The following is a 22,644-nucleotide window of genomic DNA, read 5'->3' on the forward strand; positions in this document are numbered from 1 at the left end:
CCTCCATCTGTGTTAAAGGCCTCGTACTTTTTCCATGTATTTGTGGAAAACGTCATTTGCCCCAGTGGAGATATATTTTAAAAGCAGCTCTTGGGGTAAAATTAAGACTGATCTGTTGTCCGATAATCAGGAAGTGCGTCGGTAGCATACTAATTGTTGCTAACTTGCCATCGCTATAATCTCCGCCCCGTCTCTTCAAAATTAAATGTGCTCATAAACTCATTGCAGTGAATAATTCGGATGCTCAGAATGCGTATATATAAGTGAGGAAGAACTTTGGACCACTGCAAACTGTTTGTGAAAGTGAAATAGTTCTGATTTTAAAGGTCCTATATTACGCTGTTTTCTGATCTTTGTTATAATCTTCCACCTTGTTATGTCATGTGGTAATACAGGAAGTACGGAAGCCGAGAGGGGTCACAGCAAACGCAAACGCCACAACAAATACAAATGAAAGAACACAACAAAAAGCCACAACAAACCAAAAAAAGCCACAATGGAAATGACCGCGGGACTCTGTTTTCTGACAGACAGATCAAGCGGCAAGTGAAGAAGAAGAACTACAACGTGAAATGAATAATGATAAAACAATAAATTACTTTTACTTACGTTTCCAACTTCTCCGTTCCTTTACTTTTCATGTTGTAGTTCTTCTTCTTCACTTGCCGCTTGATCGGTCCATCTGAAAATAGAGTCCCGTTGTCACTTCCGTTGTGGCTTTTTAATGTGTTGCGGCATTTGCATTTGTGTTGTGCCGTTTGTATTTGTTGCGGCGTTTGTGTTTGTTGTGACCCCTCTTGGCTTCCGTAAGGAAGTGCTCCACTGTTTTTAAACTTCATACACATCATCAAGTCATCGTCATCATCAAGTTTTTACTGAACTAAAACTACCACTCCATGACATCACAAGGTTAAACAGAGCATTTTGAGCTTTGGAAATCTAGACAGACAAATAATAATGGGTTACTCAAACTAGGGATGGGCATGATTAGTCAACAAATTGATAACTGATCATTAAGAATTTTGTTGATCACGTTCATTTTTAATCGACAAACTGAATGTCTGTTGCTGTGTGTAGCGTAAAGAGACGAGGCTGCGTCTGACACAAACACTGGAGTTGTGCCTTCACAGTCCCATGTTCTGGCTCCTTGGAGACACTGTTCCACTCAGTGAGTGTGTTTACAGCACATCAGTGTCAGTACACACAGTATCCCAGTTACTGCAACATAAAGTTGAGTCACATGTGTCCAAAAGACAAACACTTTTCAGTGTTTTCATCACAACAGAAGCCAAAATAAATAAAGTGACCGACATAAATAAAATGAGTAAAATTATTTTAAATAAAGAGCTGAGCTAAACCTGCGCACGTGTGATCTCTGAAAACATGAACCATCTCCAACACGACACACACACAGAACACACTCACCATCATCATCAACAACATCCCTCGTGTCCTTTAGTCTGACAGAAGCTGAACCACATCAGCGCACAAGGAAAGAGCTGTTTTTTTTTTTTTTTTTTTCAGGCTTATAGTTTAGTCATGTGGTTTTAAGTTTAGTTTGTGTAAAACATAAACAAATGTGTCAAAGCTGCATTAAACACATTGTAATGTCAGATGGGCTGATGTGGCTCTAGAGTGGTGATGGTTTATTTGTTGTAAAGTTGAGTTTATTTATGCAGATTAGTAATAGTAATAATAATAATGATGATCATTTTAATATAAAAACATTAACAATTATTCAAAAATCAGTTGTTAATTCTCCCAATGATCGATTAAGAAAATTTAATCGAATGCCCATCCCTAACTCAAACACGTGTGACTGAAACAAAACACAACTCCAGGTATGTTATTGACGTGGCTTAAACCTGACAAGAGTTTATTTTGCATAATATAGGACATTTTTAAGACTGTAAAAACCTGGTATAGTGCCTTTTAAACATTATTAGCTGAAAGAATGCTGTGATGTGAGTGAAGTAGTCCCCATGTGGTCCAAAACTGTATCTTCTAGCACCATCAGCTACTTTTCTCCTCCTGTGAGTGAAAGATTAAAAAAGTCCATTTTGGAAAGCTTAAGGCAAACACTATATATCACGCGTATTAAAATATTGTAATACACATGACCATAGAACCGCTACAGGTCACACCGACATGCTTTGGACAAGACATGATTTATTAAAAAGCTGACATTAACTACAGGTCATTGAACACCACACCAAATTAGTATGCAAAACAGGCAGGCAAAATACAATATGGCATATTCATTTTAATGAGTAATTGGCTCATTTTGCTGCTGGGAGCGGCCTGCCGGGTTGGCATTTAACTTTTGCAAGGTTAGCAGAATCGTATGCTCTAAAATGGACTGAATCTCAATATGTACATTAACACATTAGTTATATCAATCTTTAACCTTATACAAGTTTAAAGGTCTTTAGCATGCATTATTCAGAGTTTTTGAATTACTTTGTGGACAGCTACTACTACGCCAAAAAGTACTGTAAAGTTGTCAATTGAGGGCTTTATAGTTGTCAATAGAGGGCTCATGGTTTGGCCCGAAGCTGATGCACTGAGGAGCGAAGCAGATTAAATTAGGTTAAAACTAGCAGCTGCTATTGTCAGTTTTCGAGATACATCTTAGCCGAGGCAGTTTTAGGGTAGGAAATATCTAAATTACTTCCTACATTACCGCCACATGATGTCACTCAGGCTGCATTCAGACTGCAGCCTGAAGTGACCCAAATCCGATTTTTTGGCCTCTATGTGACCTGTATCTGATCTTTTAATGACAGTCTGAACGACACAGATTTTTTTCAAATGCGACCCAGGCCACTTGGATATGTGGTCCTGAAACCGATACATATCTGATCTTTTGACATGTGACTTCAGTCTGAACGGCCAAAGCGCATTCATTCGACCTACACGTTATCAACAAGCCACAAACGTCACTATTCTTCACTGAAGTAGGCGAAAATTGTTAATGAACTCTGTGTCACTGAATCAAAGCACATCACCACTCACCACTCTTGGCTCCGTCTCCGCATCCACACGTTCTTTCAACGAACGTTGCTGCCGCTGTCCCACAAAACACCACGGCCAAAAACCTCGTCCTTCTCCTTCTCAATCTCCTCCTTAAAACAAGTAAGTTGTTCATGTTCTGGCTCCGGTACGAGAGGAACTTTAAAATCTCCAGGTGCTCAATGCTCGTGTCCATGTTTGGACAACTTCCGTAAGCACAGAGCACGCTCGCTGTGGTTGACGTCATCGTGTCTCCAGTGCACATGCGGGACACTTTCGGCTGTTTAACGTTCACACTGGACATCACATACAAGTCGCATTTAATTGGAAATGCAAACGACCTCGCAAAAACATCGGATTTCACAAAAAAATCTGAATTGAGCATTAAGCCCTGCAGTCTGAACGTAGCCTAAGTGTTACCAAATATCCTGTCATAGAGTTCTGTCATCCATGCATAATTTAGTAATCTAGTGATCTCTCCTGTTTTCAAACCCTCCTTACAGTTGACAGTACGAGTTTGTCTAAGACTCTGTAAATATACAAGAACGCTATGCAAAACAATACACTACAACTTCACAAACCTGATGTGATGTGCAGTTTTTGCATTAGCTGGATGTATGCAGATTGTGTTGCGACAGCGCTCTGAAGGGGGAGTGGTTTAACGCAAGGAGGAAAGGGAAGGGAGGACTTAAGAGGGAAGTATAGTTCTGTGTCGACTCAACGCACACTGTCGCCGTCGTTTTTGATTTATGGGTCTGCGTCGAGGTCTATGCGCCGTGAAGTAATTCACCACCGCAACGCTAGACGGCGCTGAGTCGCGAAATCGCATTAACTCGTTGGTGGAGATTTTACCTGTCAGTTACTATGGCGACTGAGCGGGAGAGGACACTGATGGAGTTGGAGCTGATATATATCAAGGAACAAATACTTCTGAAACAAATGTTGGCAAAGAAACGGCGTTCATGTTTACAAAATGAAATGAAAACGGAGTACCGGAAATGTATGCAGAGTGGATGTAGAGCTCTTCCCCCTGCAGAAAATTTCGGAAGTGCATGTCGCTGGACGCTGGACTGTAAATTGGCCTTCAGACTAGGGATGGACATGATTAGTCGAGTAATCGATTATTGATCATTAAGAATTTCGTTGATTACGTTCATTTCTAACTCGACAAACCGAATGAAGGTTTCTGTGCGTAGAGATGAAGCTACGTCTGACCGTGCAAACACTTGAGTTGCGGGCTCAGTCCCTCGTTTGGGCTCTGGCACCTCCTTGGAGACACTGTACCACTCAGTGAGTGCGTTTACATGCACATCTGTATATCAGTTTCGTCATGGTGCATGTAAACACAGTATCCTGGTTACTGCAACATAAAGAGCTGCGCCAAACCTGCACATGTACGATCTTAAAAAACATTGCGACACACAGAACAGACTCATCTTCAGCATCAACATCCTTCTGTCACAGAAAGAACACTCATATTCCACTGAGATCATGTCCTTTAATCTGACAGACGCTGAACCGCATCAGCGCAGAAAAGCATTGTTTTCTCTGCTTATGCAAATTAGTCATGCGGTTTATGTTTAGTTTCTGTGAGACTTGCCCAAAGCTGCATTAAACACATTATAATGTCAAACGGGCTGATGTTGCTTTAGAGTTGTTATGGTTTATATGTTGAAAAGTTGAGGTTATTTATGCAGATTAGTAATAGTAATAATAATGATGATACTTATTATATGTATACGATTTATGATTAATCAAAAATCAATCATTAATTCTCCCGACGATCGACGAATTTCATCGAATGCCCATCCCTACTTCAGACTGCTAAATATATTAACACTTTTTCAGGGAATATAGCGTTCTCAAAACCATAAAAGGTAATATGTGTTGGCAACTAATACTCCCTCTGTAAAAGCATAGAGGAGTGCTTCCTAGATTATCACTTTATGATATCACAAGGTGGGACTGAAAATTTTTTGTTGTGGAGACAAACTAAATGTGCGAGATGACTGAAATATCCATGAATGAAACTACTCCAGATGAGAAAACAACATTATAACATTCTACTAAGTTAAGTAGAATATGCCCTTTCAGTATTTGTTCTTCTTCTGATGAGTAATATGTTTACGTCTGCTTGTGTCCAGTCCCCACAGCGCCCCCTCAGGAAGTACAAGTGGTTGCAGTCAACTCGACCACCATTCGATTCACGTGGAGCCCCCCGCCGCAGCAGTTCATCAACGGAATCAACCAGGGATACAAGGTACATTAAGGATGAATCTTAATTTTTGTTCTATAACTTCGGAGATTTGCCTCGATCACCACATACAGAACCAAACAGAACAGGAGGTGTCATGGTTATTTCTGCCTCAGTCTCTTTGGCCCATGTGTCATTCTGTGTCCATCTGTTTTGTCTTTTTAAACCGATGAATCATTTTTTAACTTTTTTTTTTTTTTTTTTTACAAATGCAGCAATTAAATTTGTGAACTTCGCAACAACTTTACATCAGTCAGTTATTTGGGATAGTTAGCCTGCCACTAAAAACAGTCTTACCCACAAAACACCCGAAGCAAATCTATTATTACACCAGACTGTCGATGTGAATGTCTGTGTTGATAGAATAATGTTTTAAATAAAACTAACCTTGCATCACATGAATCGTCGCATGTTGAGGGACTATTTTCTCAGCAGCAGAGGACTTTTACTTTGCCGGTAAGATAGGTGCTAGGTGATATCACTCTGCCACTGCCAAGCTTTCTATCAGAAAGTACAACACACTGCTGCTGCTCAGACATAAGTCCTTCAAATGCAAGGTTGGTTTTACTTCTAAAATGGTTCTATCAACACAGACATTTACATCGACAGTCTGGCGTTATAATTGTTTTGCTTCAGGTGTTTTGTGGAGTGGGTAAGACTGCTTTTAGTGGCAGGTTAACGAGCAACCTCTGCAAATACAAGGACTGGATGGAATATTTTAAAAAGTGTCTCCACACGTCTCCAACACTTTGACTCACTAGGAAATGAGTCCACACTGGTACGATCTGGTGCCGCCAGCTCCCATGAAGTCATTTGAGTACAGATCACTGTGTAGACGTCTGAAAACGCTGATATGCTGATACGCTCTATGTGCACTGCCAGAACGCTAAGAGGCTAGAACACAGGTGTCAAACATAAGGCCCGGGGGCCAGATCCGGCCCTCTAAGACCTTTAATGTGGCCCTTGGCTGATTTTGTACTAAAATATTTTAATTATATTTTCTATTAAAATATTGTTTATTTTCTGCGGTGTTAATCATAGCAGCATGTCCAGCGTCTCTGTACGTGGCCCCTCCCACCAGAGCAGCACAAATGAAGACTTGTCTCTTTCCAAACGCTCTTAAAGGACGATCGTTTTGACTGTTGACCGTGACACCATCATCAGCAAAATGTCCAAAATGAGAAAAGTGGAGCCGAGTGCAGGATTTTCCCAAAAAAATTGACTTATTCCTATTTTCAAACAAGTTCATGTTAAACTTTGTGTTGAAATTGCATTTTTCTTAAAGTTTCAGGTTGTTCATAATATTATAATATTTTATAAAAGAAAGATTTCATCAATTAAAAAAGATTTCTGTAATAGATTTGCGTTTCTCTGCACAAATATTTGAACTTATTGTTATTTTTGGGGTATATATGCCATGAGTTTTCTGATTTTGGGATCAAAGTAGGTTGGATACGGCCCCAGGACCAAAATAAGTTTGACACCCGTGGGCTAGAATATATGTCCATTCATTTATACAATCTATGCAATATGAACCATCTCTAACGTGACAGAAGCACAGAACAGACTCACCATCAGCAGAACATCCCTCTGTCACAGAAAGAACACTCATTCCACTGAGTTGTGTCCTTTAGTCTGACAGAAGCTGAGCCGCCTCAGTGCACAATACCGAGCTGTTTTTTGAGAGCCTAGTTTATGGGCCCGGTCAAGCAGAAGTATATAGCAAGGCCAAAAATTCAAGTTAATGCATCTGATATAAAAATGTATTCAACAGATACATATGTACTCTAGTTTATGAAACTGTTGACCTTTTTTCTGTACCATTTTTGGTTCTACATACATTTTAAACAGACCATGTATGAAACATGGAACAAAAATTATTTCCCAAATTTATTTTATTTTAATTTGTGTTATTTCATCTTTGAACTGTTGATGAAGGTACATAATAAAAAAAAAAAAAAAAAAAAAGTATTTAAAATGATACAAATTTGCTTGGAAGGACTGACATATTTTATAGAAATAGTTCCCTTTCATTTTGAAGTAATATTAAAGTATTCAGGAAGAAAAAAGCTGACAAATAATGCAAAATCATGCACCTTCTACTTGTTTGCACAATTTTCCCTGTCTGACGTGTCTGGATAGAGATCGTTTCCGATACGGTGATACAGTGATTCGTTTCAGTTTAAACATAGTCTTAGTTTCAGAGTAGTTTCAGTGTAGTTAGCTCTTCCTACAGGCAGATATAGTGAAGTGTCCACCAGCGTCTGACCAGAACTGAAGAAGCAACTTGGCTGAGCTGCAGAATGTATTCCCCCAAAATAAACATATGTCCAGTTGACAAATTTGGATTTCTCCTTTGCCACTTTACAAAGATGTGTGTGTGATCCTTGTTGAATCTCTGAGTTCAGATGGTTGTGACACACATGATCAGTCCATATTGTACGGCACTGTCTGAATCAGGCTCGAGGGATTAGACTGATATCCCTCTGTGTAAAAAATATTATGATCTCATTCTGGACTTGGCAGGCAAATCAATCAGTGGACTTGAAAGTATTAATATGGGCATCAGTTATCAGTCACAACAGTAAGACAAATACTGCATAGCAATATTGGCAGGAAAAATACAGTTGGCATCGGAAGGAACACCCACTACTACCTACTTGGGGTAAATATGTCACTCATTTTAATGGAGAGTGATACATTTAAGAGTTATAATGTGCCAAATACAGACACGAAAACACGGAGAAGAATAATGTTGTCCAACGGCTCAAATCTGTACAAATATCTAAGAATACTAAAGGTGGCTGCACACTCTATGCCAGAAATATCAGTCCTGCCTGCTGTATTTTAACACCCACGGAACAATCTAGATTACTTTTCTGGGATCATTCTGTTTCAACAACTTCAGCAAGGCTCAGTTATGACTAAACTTGAGTTAACTGTGCTTGAAATACACACAATATACCTGGAAATGTTGGTATTTCTTGGATCCTTCAAAGAATTCACAGGATTCCAACAGCTGAATGTAGTGTACAGTGAACAGATCTTCACGATAAAGACTTTAACCCTCCCCTGTTTTGCAGCTGATGGTGTGGCCCGAGCTGTCCCCGGAGGATGTCACCGTGGTAACCATCACTCCGGACTACCCAGCCAGCAGGCACACGGGGCTGGTGAGCGGGCTGGCCAAGTTCACCTGGTACTACTGCTCCACCTCTGTGCTTCACCACACCGGGAGACGGGCCGAGGAGCCAGCCCAGCCTGCTGCAGACGCACGAGGACGGTGAGTGTCCTGACTGTACAAAAAATACAAATATCTGTGAGAGTTAGAATCATCCTACAGCATTAAGCAATCAAGCAATCAAACTTTATTTCAGACTCCAGTGGGTCCATATAGAACACTTAAAAAGCAGACACAACAATGGGCCTCAGTCATCAAATGTTCTTACTGACAAATTTGTACTTCTTAGGCCTTCTTATGAACAATTGTGGCATTCACAAACTTTTTCTTAACTGAAAATGAACTTCTGTATGAACAAATCAGTCAAGAGCACGCGTAAGAACAAAAATTCTACTGTTTTAGAATATTATTACTCTGATAATGCAACAAAAAATTCGAATTCCTCCATGATTGTAACTGATATATTTTCTTAAATTATTTCCTATAAACATATGACTGTGTGATCCAATACTATTTATGAGGAGTTTTATAGAGCCTGTGTCTACTGGGTCTAACAGACTTTCTCCAGGCTGCAGTGAGCCTCAGTCTGTCCCAGCCCCAGTGCCTCCATATGGACCTCATGTCACAGCCCTGCACCTCCACGATCACGGAAATAAATAATATGAGATAAACACAACAAAAGCACCTGTTTATTTCAACAAGTTAGGGGGCGCAGTGAAATCACATGAATTCATTGGTGGAGTTTTTACCTGATTGTTACTGTGTAGACACCGGTCATTTAACTATGGCGACTGAGCGGGAGAGGACGCTGATGGAGTTGGAGCTGAGAGATAATGTGGAACAAATGCTTCCGGTACAAATGTTGGCAAAGAAACGGCGTTCGTGGTTACAAAATGAAGTGGGAAAACGGAGTACTGGAAATGTATGTAGAGCAGATAAAGACCTCTTCACCCTGCAGACAATTTTGGAGGTGCATGTCGGTCGACGCAGACTCTCTACGGAGGGGGTTCACGTCGACACAGACTCTCTGCATCATGAAGCAGATGATTTTACGCTGGACTGTAAATTGGCCTTCAAAGTGCTAAACATGTTAATATGTTGTTTTCAGACAATATAGCGTTCTCAAAACCATAAAAGGTAATATGTGTTGGCAGTTAATACGCCCTCTGTAAAAGCATAGAAGAGCACCCGTTTATTTCAACAAGTTTATGACTTAAATATTCCTCCCTGAGTGTGTTCATGTGGGTTTGGACATTTGAAAACCTCCTCGTTCACTCTCTACCTCGCACTTTCTCACGTCATAATACCAAACCCATACTGGCCATGTTCGGAAGTTCAGAGGGCGTTTCTAACCAAATACATATTAATTTTCAATGTAAATGAAATGTAAATGAGTGTGGAGGTGTTTGTATGTGGAGGTTGGTGAATTCAGCATAACTGTCACTTACGAAGGAATTTATCTGCGAAAGAATGTTTTGTGAATCTGGCGCAGTTCTTTCAGCATCCTCTTAAAGTGAAAGTTACAAAACGTTTTAAGAAAAGATTCATGAATGAGTCCCAATAATAATAGTCTATAGGCCACATGGCTCACAGAGGACTTACCTCACATTTCTGTTAGTTTTAGTGATCTCTGTCTTGTTGTAGAGTTCTTCCACAAATACAATCACACACACATATCCAACTCTTTCTCACTTTTCAGTTGGCAACTTCTACTTTAGTTTTTACAGAATAAGAAATAAGAATTCTGACACCACACACACTCATAGCTCCTCACATGTCTAATCACAGGGCAATTTAATACTGATCCTGGGTCAGTTTTACAGGAGGCTAACAGGAGAAATTAAGTGCTAAGTTGCTGAGTCAAAAACCGTCTTTATTAAGATCTTGATTAACCGATAGACCTACTTCAGAGATTATTTTGGCTCACAGTTACAGACTGTAACTGAACAGTGAACATAACAAGCTCAAACCTCTCCATATGGGTATATTTTTAGATATTGTAGCCTACTTTTTACGAACATAGTGCTTCTCCCTCTGTTCATATTTTAGAATTCTCGTTCACGTAAACTGTAAGAGGCACAGTCGTTTAACTCTCATATAAAATATTCAAGCAGATCTTTTCAGCAAAACTTTTCAGAGCTTTTAACCATGTTGTAGTTGTTTCCCTTTTCATTTACCCACTGGAAGTTGTATTTGGAGTGATTTGCACATGTTTGAGCAATCTTTAATCGCTTATTTTTAAGACGCCGTAACGCTGATCATCTCCCCTTTTCTCATATAGCCACTGTTCAGTATTTACTTCGTTCTCTGATTTTATTTTCTTAAATCGCCCATCTCATGCAAAATAACTATTTTCACATTGTATCTTCTGCACATTTACAAGCACAATTTGGGTTTTGGAACATCCATTACACAATAGTTATGAAATCTTACTGATTTCTTGGAGTCAGTCACAGACCAGGAACTATGAAAGGCCGACTATTGCTCATCCCCCCACCCGTTCTGAGAAAGCACAGGCTCCGCCCTCCAAACGTGACGTAGGCTCTGAGTGAGCCGCCCTTCCTCCGCCCATCTCAGGGAGGGAGGGGGAGACAGACGTGCACCCTGATAGTGGTAGGGATAAACTTTTATTCATCATGGTGATACAGCGCGTTCAGCTGCATGTGTTGGACCCGGAATCAGACGAGGACTTTGAGGTGCACGATATAGTATTAATAAACACTAGTAGATAAACTTATTATATCCTGTACACTGCAGTGTAGAACAATGAGCTTATGCTGTCACTTTTGTTTAGGTCAGGGGTGTCAAACTCATTTTGGTCTGGGGGCTGTATCCAACCTACTTTGATCTTAAAGGGGCCGGATCAGAAAACTCATGGCATATATACCTCAAAAATAGCAATAAGTTCAAATATTTGTGCAGAGAAACGCCAGTCTATTACAGAAATCTTTTTTAATTGATGAACTCTTTCTTTTACAAAACATTATAATATTATGAACTTGTATGCAAATAGGAATAAGTCAATTTTTCTTGGAAAATCCTGCACTCAGCGTCCACTTTTCTCATTTTTGACATTTTGCTGATGAGGGTGTCACGGTCAACAGTCAAAATGATCGTCCTTTAAGAGCGTTTGGAAAGAGGAAGCGAAGCGCCTTCTGCTACGTCAAACGCGTCATAGGTGCATCTGCCGCATCATCGTTGTAGCAGCTTTAGTTCATTGCCATGTGGGAGGGTGGCAGAAATACACTGCAATTTATTTTAAAAAATGCCAAATCAATCTAAAAAACACTTCGGCGACATATACAAGGCCCACACATCACTCTTAGAAGGTAGAAAGCTCTGAAAAGTTGATTTTGTGAGAGATGGGCCCTTTAATGTGTGATACATTTAGGATCTGACAGCATCGCTTAGTTATTTTGATACAAATGAAAAAAATCTGCTGCTCACTAGTGTGATGTGCAGCTATTCATCATAGTTGCTGGCTCTGTTGTGATGACGTTTACAGCAAAGTCAGCTCCCACTGGGCATGGCAGTTTTCTAACACAGAAGTCAGCACACTTATTTCTTTTATTAAGTTGTTTTAGATCAATATTGCAATTTAAAACGTCAAAACTATAACATAATGATCCTTGGGTGTCATTGATTCTAACTATACAGAAGACACGAGCACAGTATGTTTTCTTTAATGCTTATCTATCTCTTTATTTGGATAAAAATATCGCTATATTATATTCACTGTTCAGTTAATATTATTGCTTAGGCAGCATGCATTTTATTCATGTTTGAGTTAACTGGTCCTTGTTGGTCTCTCATGTAAAAAAAAATAAAAAATCCTTGCTAAGTCCCCTGAAGTAGCTTTTAATAACACTTTCCATTCTGGTGGTATTCATTCTCTTTAAACATGCTCTTGGTCACCTTGGGAAAACAATTTCACATTTACTAAGATAAAATCATGTCTATTTGGAAAACACACTTTATAAACTACACTTACACCCAATGAATCATTTAGGCGTTAGAGCTCCCTCTGCAGTCAGCAACGAGAATGAACATTTAAAAAGTTAATAAATGAGGTCCCTTGTGAATGCTGTTAGAGTCAAGAGTTCGTTGTGAACACAGTTTGACCACTGAATGAGTCATGAGGTTAAAAACTTTGTAGGAGAAGTCCAGAATTTTATCCATAACACAACTAAATGAGCAAACAGAGTATTTTGCTTTGATGGAGCTCCACAGACAAAATGTTCGCTGCAAACTTGGGATGATTTAGGCAGTCAAAGGTTTACTTTTTGGTTCTTCCTGTGGATCAATCCTGCCCTTCGCCTGCACCTTTCACTATTTTTCAATTCTGTTGGGAAGGGAAACAGTTTGAACGAAGGTTTGTAGTCACACACATCTGATTCCCTTTTGCATTTATGGAGTTTGCAAACTTCTGAAGCCTGTTAGGCCGCTGTTAGGACGTCCAACAACCACACAGTTACGATGTCTGAATCCCATAACTAAAATATAAAAATATCAGAACCAGAAACAAAAGCGATATGGTTCAAAAGACTTGAAAAGATCGACTTTGTCAATAGACACGTCCCACTGGGAAAACAAACATGGCGATTTGATGCTCACTTTTTCAGAGAATCCTTCCCAGTATGCATTGCGCGATGATCGGAAGTCTGAAATTTGTGATGCATGTATTCAAGTAAAAAACACATTTCTTCATGTTGTTTGCACTGAAATGAATCATGGTCTATGTAGTTCCCTATAGTCATAAGCTGGTGCTACTGTAAAACCATGCATTTAAGCAAAGGAACGTGTGAGTCGATATATTGTGACAGCCCACGATTTTATTGTGAGACTTTTGACGATACAATATCACGATATTTTGGTTATTGTTACATCCCTACTAGGGGTGATATTGTATCATCAGAGTTCTCACAATAATATCGTGGGCCATCACAATATGTCGAATTACAAGTGTCTTTGCTTAAATGAAGAGTTATGGTGCAGCAATAGCTAAAAAAAAGACAGAGGAAACTACATAGACCATGATCCTTTGCTCCATTTCAGTGCAGACTACAAGAAGAAATAACAGTTCTAAGCACTTTTAAGTCTTAGTTCTTTGGATTAAGTCTTATCAAGGCATTTTAAGAGGAAAAAATTGAATATTCACAGTTTTGTTCGCCTCCACAAAATATCGCAGTAAATATACCATGAGATGTACCGTATTTTCTGGGCTATTAGATGCGCTCTTAAGCCTCTAACCCCATCAAAAAACAACCGCTCGCCCTTGCAAGCCAGAGCGCCCTATACACGAATCCACTCGGATGTCCCACTCGGGTGACTTCAGTAAACTACAAAGCCGCACCACCCGCAGCGCACGCAAACGCACACGGAGCAGACAGCGACCGCACAGCGAAACACACCCACAGACACACTCATCACTCCACACCGACGAGGAACGGAACGGAGGAACGAACTGAAAAAGTGAGTCCAATGTGCCACTTCTAGACACAACTGAACAACTGAGTCACTGCAAACACGCCGACAATCCGTTGGTCCCAGACAGCACCCTCCCTACACGCCACAACTGAACAAAGCCCAGAGTCACCGTGAACGCACCAAACAAAGTCCCACTGACCCATCCAACTGTTGTGTTTTGTTTAAAATCTGGTGCGGTTTATTTGTGAAAAAAGTTCGAAAATAGACCATTTAATGACAGTGCGTCTTATAATCCAAGCGCCTAATAGCCCAGAAAATACGGTACATTGTGAAAACATCGTACCAAGAGATTTAGATATTGTTACATCCCTAATCGTGAGCCTCCCCGCCATATCATGAGCTTTCCCACGATATCGCAATAAATATCGTACTGTGAGGTTCATACCGTGACAATATCGTATCGTGAGAGTCTAATCCAGGCAAGTCCAAACTATGGCAGATTTTTCTTGGCCCTCAAGCTTCTAGGTAAATTGGCCCATATTACCTTACATTAATTAAAAAATAACGTTTTACTGCAAGTTTTTTTTTTTTTTTTTTTTTTTTACATTTAGTGTATGGTTTTTAAGGATCTTAGGATGAATAAAGACTGATGGCTCATTCTAACGTGTTAAACATGCACATATTTCAGTTATACACTGTATTGAGCACCAGTCTACGGCCCTCGATCAACCCTCTGCTTCGTCTGTGTTTAGATGTGGCTCTTGATGAAAAAAGTTTGGACACCCCTGGTCTAACCCCTACACAGCAAAAACTGGAGGGTAAAATATTTCAGAGTTGTTTTTAACACCAGAAGTGTTGTTTTAACTATTTGAAAGTTAAATGGGGGTTTGAGTTGGGGTTATTTGCCAGAGTTTATGTGGTTGAGGTTAATTCAACTTCCTCTAGTGTTAATTCAACTTCTCTTAGTGTTAATTTGGCTCCTCCCGTTCACCACTTCACCACAGACCAGTTTGAACCAGTTTTGTACATCATTTAATCTTAAATTAACTCAAATAGTAAAAGTAAAAATAAAATAAAACAGCTCTGTGTGTTATTTAGTGAAATCAGGATAACTCTACAAAGTGTTATCTGTTTACTCTCAAAACGTGAATATAACTCTGGATTTCGGGGTTAAACTGTGTCCAGTGTTACTTAATTAACATTTCCAAAAATGTTAAATTAAGTCTAGAACAGAGTGGACTCATATAAACTCTGAGAAAATGTTAAAGTTGATTCTGTGAGAGTCAATTTTAACACTCTACTTTTTGCTGTGTACCTTTAACCCATTCCTTGCATCACAGCTACACCGATTACATAGTTTTGACAACTGAAAATTCAATTCATTGTACAGCCGCATTTTTTTTTCTTTTTTTGCTCTCATATTGACCTTCTCATAGTAAAATGCACAATAGCCGCAGGCACAGAGACAGCAGTGATTACAGAGGCAAAGGAACATTAGCTGCGCCACTAGCCATGTCTATTGATCGACTGTGTGCTGTGCTGAAGGTTAATGAACGGTGTAATTCTTACCTGATGATAGCTTAGCGTGTTGTAAAAGGATGCACACGGCTGGCTTAAGCGCTCTAGTGCAAAAGTGGACTCGGAGGCATTGGGAATCGACAAGGATACAGGATGCAGTGATGATTGAAAAAGTTTGTAGAAGCAGAGGTGGGACCTCGGCTATCAAAGTCAAATCTCAGTCAAGGTTTTTCTGTCTGTCAAAGCGTTGTTACAGCAACGAGCATCGAATTTGACCGCTCGCTCTTTTGTTCTAAACTTGAAATGGAAAGACTAATCATTGTGAGTAAAATTACAAGTGACAAAAGTTTTATGACATTGTTAAATAGGGAAGCGCAGATTTAGCTTTTTCAGTTTCGATACCGATATCAATACTTTGGCTTTAAGTATCTTAAAGGGATAGTTTGGGATTTTTGACATAAATCTGTATGCCATCCCCGTGAGCTGTGTCGTGCATCAACACTGACTTACCCCCGACAGCGTCCGGTGAGCCGAGATACTGGCCGTTTGTGGTTGGCTGGGGACATTAAAATAAAGCGTTTTTCTTCTCAAAACAATATGTGTTCAAAAGAGTGATACATTTGCATCACAAAACCATCGTCACCAAAAAAGTCAGACCTCATAATCACTTGGTACTATTTTCTTTCCGTTCATATCACTGCGCGCTGCCACCAGGTGACAGTCACGCACGGATCCATCTGTTTCTTCAGTTGTTCGGCAGTGTTTACATGCGCAGACCGCCGCTACCTGAGAGAACTAACATGAGAGCTAGAGCGATAAGTATATAAGCTTGTATAAGATACATATGAAAATACCTAAGAAATGGTGCGAACTCTTGATTCTCCAGGCTGTAACAACAAAAATCTGGCTGAATCTCCACACACATTTCACTGTTTTCCTGTCACGGACTTTGCGCTGAGGAAACTTTGGCTTCTTGTCTTTGGCTTCATTGTGGAAACCAAACCAGGTAAGAACGAAGAAGTGCCGCTATGTTTACAAGAGGACAGGCTCACGAATCAGCTACTAACGCTGTGTGCAGTAAATCACTCAGTGTCATATCACCAGTGAAGCTTCTACAAAACGTAACTTTATAAGTCAGATGTTATTACTATTGTAAATGTCGTGTACACCATTGGTAGCAGCTATGTGGATGTGTGGATGATTCTATGTTTCTATTAGTCGTCCATGCTTCAGTCACAGTGTCGGCTCTATGTTCACTGTATACGAGTTTATAAATGACGTGATGGTGATTGTGGTTCACTCGGTCTCTCACGGCTCCGGCTTCAACTTGTACCACTTCTCTGTCTTTTCTCTCTCTCTCTGCCCGTTCTAACTCCATCTGGTGAAATTCGGCATCAGTATATTTGGGTTCACAAAGATCTCCCCTTGGGTTTGTGGTAAAGGCAAAGTCTTTATTGTCGGTGTCATAATCAGACATGTTGTCGCTGACATTCCGAGCAGTAAACAAAGTGAACCAGGCTTATATACTTATCGCTCTAGCTCTCACGTTAGCTCTCTCAGGTCGCGGTGGTCTGCACATGTGAACACTGCCGAACAACTGCAGAAAGTGATGTATTCGTGCGCGGCTGTCACCTGGCGGCAGCGCGCAGTGATACGAACAGAAAGAAAATAGTGCCAAGCGATAATGAGGTCTGACTTTTTTGGCGACGATGGTTTTGTGATGCAAATGTATCACTCTTTGAACACATATTGTTTTGAGAAGAAAAACGCTTTATGATGCTGTCCCCAGCCAACTTGCCGGACTACTTTCCTCAGCACCAAAAACGGCCAGTATCTCGGCTCACCGGACGCTGTCGGGGGTAAGTCAGTGTGGATGCACGACACTGCTCACTGGGATGCCATATAGATTTATGTCAAAAATCCCGAACTATCCCTTTAAGTATCTGCTAATACTCAATATTCGCCAATACTAGTGTAGGGATGAAAAAATGGCACTTACTAATATTTCCTTAACTAATTACACAACAGATCCAATTGCGTTAAGTAACTGTTATTTATTCTTCAAATCACTTACAGCATTGTACAAATGCAAGTTCAAGCATTGAGCCTTTCTAGTCCAAAATCAGCTTATACATTGTCTTATTTGATCCAAATAAAGGCCTAATCAGCATAACGGCTTTACCGATATCATGGAACAGCTATGATCCAGCATTATTTTTCAGTATTGACACTAGAGTTGGGCGTTAATGTGGTATTACGGTACCTAAATTTATTTGCTCAGCACAAATGAATATGTGGTTGTATTTTCAATTTAATACTATCATGATTTAAAACGAATAGTCATCTATAATGTTTCTTTTAACTGTTTTGTCATGTGACACTCATAAGGGACACCAAGACAAGATGGCAATCAGACCACAAGTGAGTTGATCCCAAAAAAAATAAAAATACTAGTACTTCTGTAATTTGGCATTATTATTATTATTATTTATTATTATTATTATTATTATTATCGTATCTTTCGGATTATAAGGCGCAGTATCAATAAAGTTGAATTCTCTCGTCTATTTTCATACAGAAGGTGCACCGGATTATAAGACGCATTAAGCAAAACAAAAGGACGACACTTGAGACTGATCCTTAGCTCAGGCGTCCACGATCCATTGGCAGATCGTGGTGTAATTCGCCCGGCGTTCCCTCTCTGTCTTGGTGAATATAGATTATGAATGTGAATGTGGGTGGATCATTTAAATTAGTTTTTTTTTATTTCCTACGAGGACGACTCAGATAAACACTGAGTAATAATGTGTTTAATGCAGCTTTACGCACATTTGTTTACGTTTTACAGAAACTAAACTTAAAAACCACATGGCTCATTTGCATAAACTATAAGCCCTCAAAAAACAGCTCGCTCCTTGTGCGCTGATACGGTTCAATCTCTGTTGGACTAAAAGGACGCGGTTCAGAGGAATGTGCGGCTGATGGTGAGTCTGTTCTGTGTATGTGTCGAGTTGGAGATGGTTCATGTGAAACTTTTCAGAGATTTTAAATCTGTAGGGCATACACGTAGACTGTGTAGTGGTGCAACTTCATATAAAATGTTGAGAAGGTTTAACGGTATCAAAATTTTGATACCACCCAACCCTAATTGACAGCGAGATTCGATACCAGTGTCACAGTCGGTCCATCCCTAATATGAAATGATTGGTGTTTGTTGGACAGCTCCTTCAGATATTATTAGGTTGTTCTCATTTGTGATCAAACTTTTTCATTTTGTTCTTAAAATTATAAAATGAACGTCAAGTGTGACATAAAATGTATCCACACTTCAAACTCCTCCTCCTCCAGCCAGAAACACCAGGATGTAATCAGGACAGTCTTTTGTGATGTCACCAACTACTGGGAATTGCACAGGCCACTGAAAGCAGCACACACTTTAACATAGCTCCACTTTAAACAGCTCGTCGCAGCTCAGAATGTCGACTTTTATCTTAGACAATCAATAAACTCCAGATTTTTCCTAGTATCAAAACAATGTGTAAAATAACGTATGATATTTTGTCATTTCTTGTAGTCCCTGGCCCTGTTCGTCAGCTGACCTTTTCGGAGATCTTGGACACGTCTCTCAAAGTGAGCTGGGCCGAACCGGAGGACAAGAACGGCATCATCACAGGTAAAACTAAAACTAAAACTGCAAACTCCACCTTGATACTGAGGAATAAGCTCGATGACATTTTTGGAATCCTAGTTCTGGAGGATCATTTTAAAACTGTTTTTTAGTATTGATATTCAAATGACTATCTAGATTTTGATCCTTTTGACAACTCTAATCCATGTGCTCTGAGTGAATGTCAGTTTTATGTAATATAGTATTCAAGTAGCGTCCGGTCTGGCTTCATTTCCCACTGTTTTCGCTCTCTCTCTTCACTCTTGTTCTCTCTCCCCATCTCTCACTCTCCATCTCCCTCTCTCCATCTCCCCGAGGAACCCATTGGCTCCACATCAAAGTGATCAAGTGCACCTGCTGCCCTGGCTCTCTCGTCCCCTCTACCTCTCAAATCCCTCGTCACTTTCTCTCTCCTCTCGCTCCCCTCCCTCCTCTCTCTCGGTGGAACCCAGTGGCTCCACATCACGCTGACTGATACTCATTGAGTCGGGGTCACCTTCCTCCCTCCCCTCCCTCCTCCTCCTCTCGCTCTATCAGCTCCTGGTGGGTTATGGACGACGCGGGACTGTGGCCTCCCTCGCTTCCGTGTCTCTTATTTGGCTGGTGCTGCCCCGTGTAAAGCAACAATTCATCACAAAGTCGCTTAAAATCACTTTAACACTAGTAAAACCACATGGCCGATCTGGGCGTACCTTGCCGCACTGTAGTTGGCGATTAAGATTGTTGATTATCCACTGAATAAGGCACACCCCCCCTCTGTTCTCAAGCCAGTTTGATTTGTAGTCGCTCCATAGGTGCTGCTAACCTTGCACAGTAAGATGGATTCTTGCGATATTTGTGAGTTCATAAACTCAAGGTAATCCATCTTGACATATTCCCCCCGGTGTGATTGGGCCCAGCTCAGGACTTTATCAATCAATCACATTATTTGTCCCAGAGAGGCAATTTAAGCACACTGAGCAGTACAATATTATAATAATAGAAACCTCAAACTAAAGTGTCAGTGCAGGTCAACAGGTAGAGTCATCAGATCCAGTGTCAGGGCAGAGTGAAGAGAGTAACAGTTCTTAGGATAAAAGAACCTCTGTGTCCAGCAGCCTCCAGGGGGCATCGGGTGAACTCTGGAGACGCAACACAACATTTGAGCATCATCCGTTTTTCAAAACAAAATCAAAAATAAGAAAACGAAAAAAAACCAAAAAACAAAAAAACTGTTTTCTTCATTATTGGTCTCCAAAGCAAAAATGAAAAAACGGATAACGATTCGTCCTGGTTTAGTCCCGGATCAATGTAAGAGTTAAAATTGGATGAAATGGGAAAAGCCATTACCCATTTTTTTTAAGTATTCATTGAAACACAAAATAAAAACAAAACAAAACTGAAAAACCAAATCATTATGCTTTGTTTTTTTTTTTGTTTGTTTGTTTGTTTTTTTGTTTTTTGGGGGGTTTGGAGACAAGTAATGAAGAATAGTTTTTTCGTTTTCTTATTTTTGGTTTTATTTTAACACAGTCCAATAGTCCTTAACGTCCATCTTTTGAACTGCTCATGCTGCAAAAATCCCAAAATGTAAAATTAAAAATTCAAGATAAAAATTTTAAAAGCTAAAAAAATTGCTGAGTGTATCAGCCACAAGAGCAGGCAATCGCAACCATGGCAACCACAGGCCACATTATTATGAAAGCTCAGATTCTTGTGCTCTTTTTCTCATGTCGATTTAACAAAAGTTAGATTGATAAGGTGAAATTCTCACCTCAGATCGCACTGATTGGTCAGAAGCCATCATGTGGTGCACCATTATGTTCTCACACCAGGAAATAAAGTAATAATGGTATTTAGGCCAATGAAACGCAGCCATCCTGGTCTCATCTTCCAGGTCCTGTTATACTTACATGGATGGAACTTCTCTCCTCATAATAATTCCTCTTTCATCTTGGATTTGTTAATTTCTGAGGTTTCTAAAGGAGTCCAAAGTGTTTTTATTAGTTCAATCATTAGTCTTTTGTTTCCTCCAGGCTACGTTCTGAGGTGGGAGGTGTCCGGCTCAGAGTCCAGCGCACAGGAGAAGGCCCTGTCGAACTCCACCCTGCAGTATCACCTGAGCGGACTCACCTCCACCACCACCTACAGCCTGCAGGTGGCAGCACTGACCGCCGCGGGCCGAGGGGCAGTCACCTCCTCTACCATCTCCACGGGGGTCCCTCCAGGTACAAGAGCACACAACAAACACATATATTTGATTTTAGGGCTGCAAATAACTGTTATTTTTGTAGTTGACTAGTCAGCAATTAACCGTATTTTTCAGACTATAAGTCGCACTTTTTTTAATTGTTTGGGTAGTCCTGCAACTTATACAATGGGGCAACTTTAAATATTAAAATTTTCACACTGAGAGAGAGCTGCTGTCCTGTCTGGATCATGTCAATCAATCGCACCATTACTTCTGTACCAATTTAAACAAACTTATAAAGACGACTGAAAAGACTGAACACAAACAAACTACAAATGCCCCCAAAAAGAAAATCACATTTTGAAGATTACAAGCTGCAAGTAAAGAAATCTGCAACTGAAAACGGTAATCGAGCAGCAGAAAGAAAGTTGGGAGTGAGCGAGAAACTTGTGACACTGGGAGGGTGCGCCATGAAACTTTCCTGGAGTTACTGGACAAAGCCTGGACTTCAGTGACACCGAAACCATCCTGTCAGGAATCAGAAAAGCCCGGATAATTCTAACTGGAACTGATGCTGAGTCTGAGTCTACGTAGAAGAGGAAGTGCCGCTCCGTTTACCTCCAGAGGTCACGGAGGTGCTCCGAAGTGACACCGAGGATGAAAATGTTTTATTTTTTATTTTCTTCCTCATTACACGTTTTTTTGGCTGGTGTGACTTGTACTTCGGAACGATATAGTCTGAAAAATACGGTACTCAAAAAAATGTCTGTTATACATTGAGACTTGCCTGGCGTCCTGAGCACACACTTCTTCAGTACTTTACAAAAATGAGTCTGCTCACCTTTGAATCTCTCCAATTCAGATGGGTGTGATTGACAGGTGGTCCGCCCATATCAAAAAAAAAAAAAAAAAAAAAAAAAAAGGCTCCTTATGAGGAAAAAAAAAAAACAAAACATTATGAAAAAAAAAAAGGCTGCAATATGGTGACTCAAAGTTTCCAAATTAATATAACATGGAATATATAACGTTCAGTATAACATGAATATATCAATGCCAGTGTGGTTGGAAAAAAGGATATATTTCAGCAAGAAATGCACAATTTGATGAACACAACCATTTACAATCTGCTTTCAATCCACCTTTGTAAAACTGAGATGTGTGAAAGCTTTCTTTGGTGTTACAATTTTGAGTAGAACTGTAATTTCAGACATTTGTAGAAAGGACATTTTATCGAGATGCTCTGTCAGATTGCTGTTTCATGTCTAGTATTTCCAATTTACACATAATTCTAGTACCCGCACCACAGTTAAAGTGAATTTGAAGGTAATATATTCCACAAAATGGTTTTCCGTGATCTTTTAGGCATGTTGTACCTGGAGTTTTGCTTTGTTTTATTCACACATGTTTTTGTTGATGTC

General features: G+C 40.0%; 1 protein-coding gene across 1 annotated transcript in view; it reads left to right on the forward strand.

Moving 5' to 3' along the window:
- The window catches only part of LOC110174021 (protein sidekick-1-like), a 260,668-nt gene that overhangs the window by 165,028 nt on the left and 72,996 nt on the right, over positions 1–22,644 (forward strand). The window contains 5 exon segments of the mRNA XM_020940057.2: positions 5,157–5,272; positions 8,350–8,478; positions 8,480–8,546; positions 18,964–19,062; positions 21,072–21,263. Coding sequence (XP_020795716.2) covers positions 5,157–5,272; positions 8,350–8,478; positions 8,480–8,546; positions 18,964–19,062; positions 21,072–21,263 — 603 coding nt within the window.

Source organism: Boleophthalmus pectinirostris, unplaced genomic scaffold (genome assembly GCF_026225935.1).
Source record: "Boleophthalmus pectinirostris isolate CB_2022bp ecotype Guang Dong unplaced genomic scaffold, ASM2622593v1 HiC_scaffold_22, whole genome shotgun sequence".
NCBI lineage: Eukaryota > Metazoa > Chordata > Actinopteri > Gobiiformes > Gobiidae > Boleophthalmus > Boleophthalmus pectinirostris.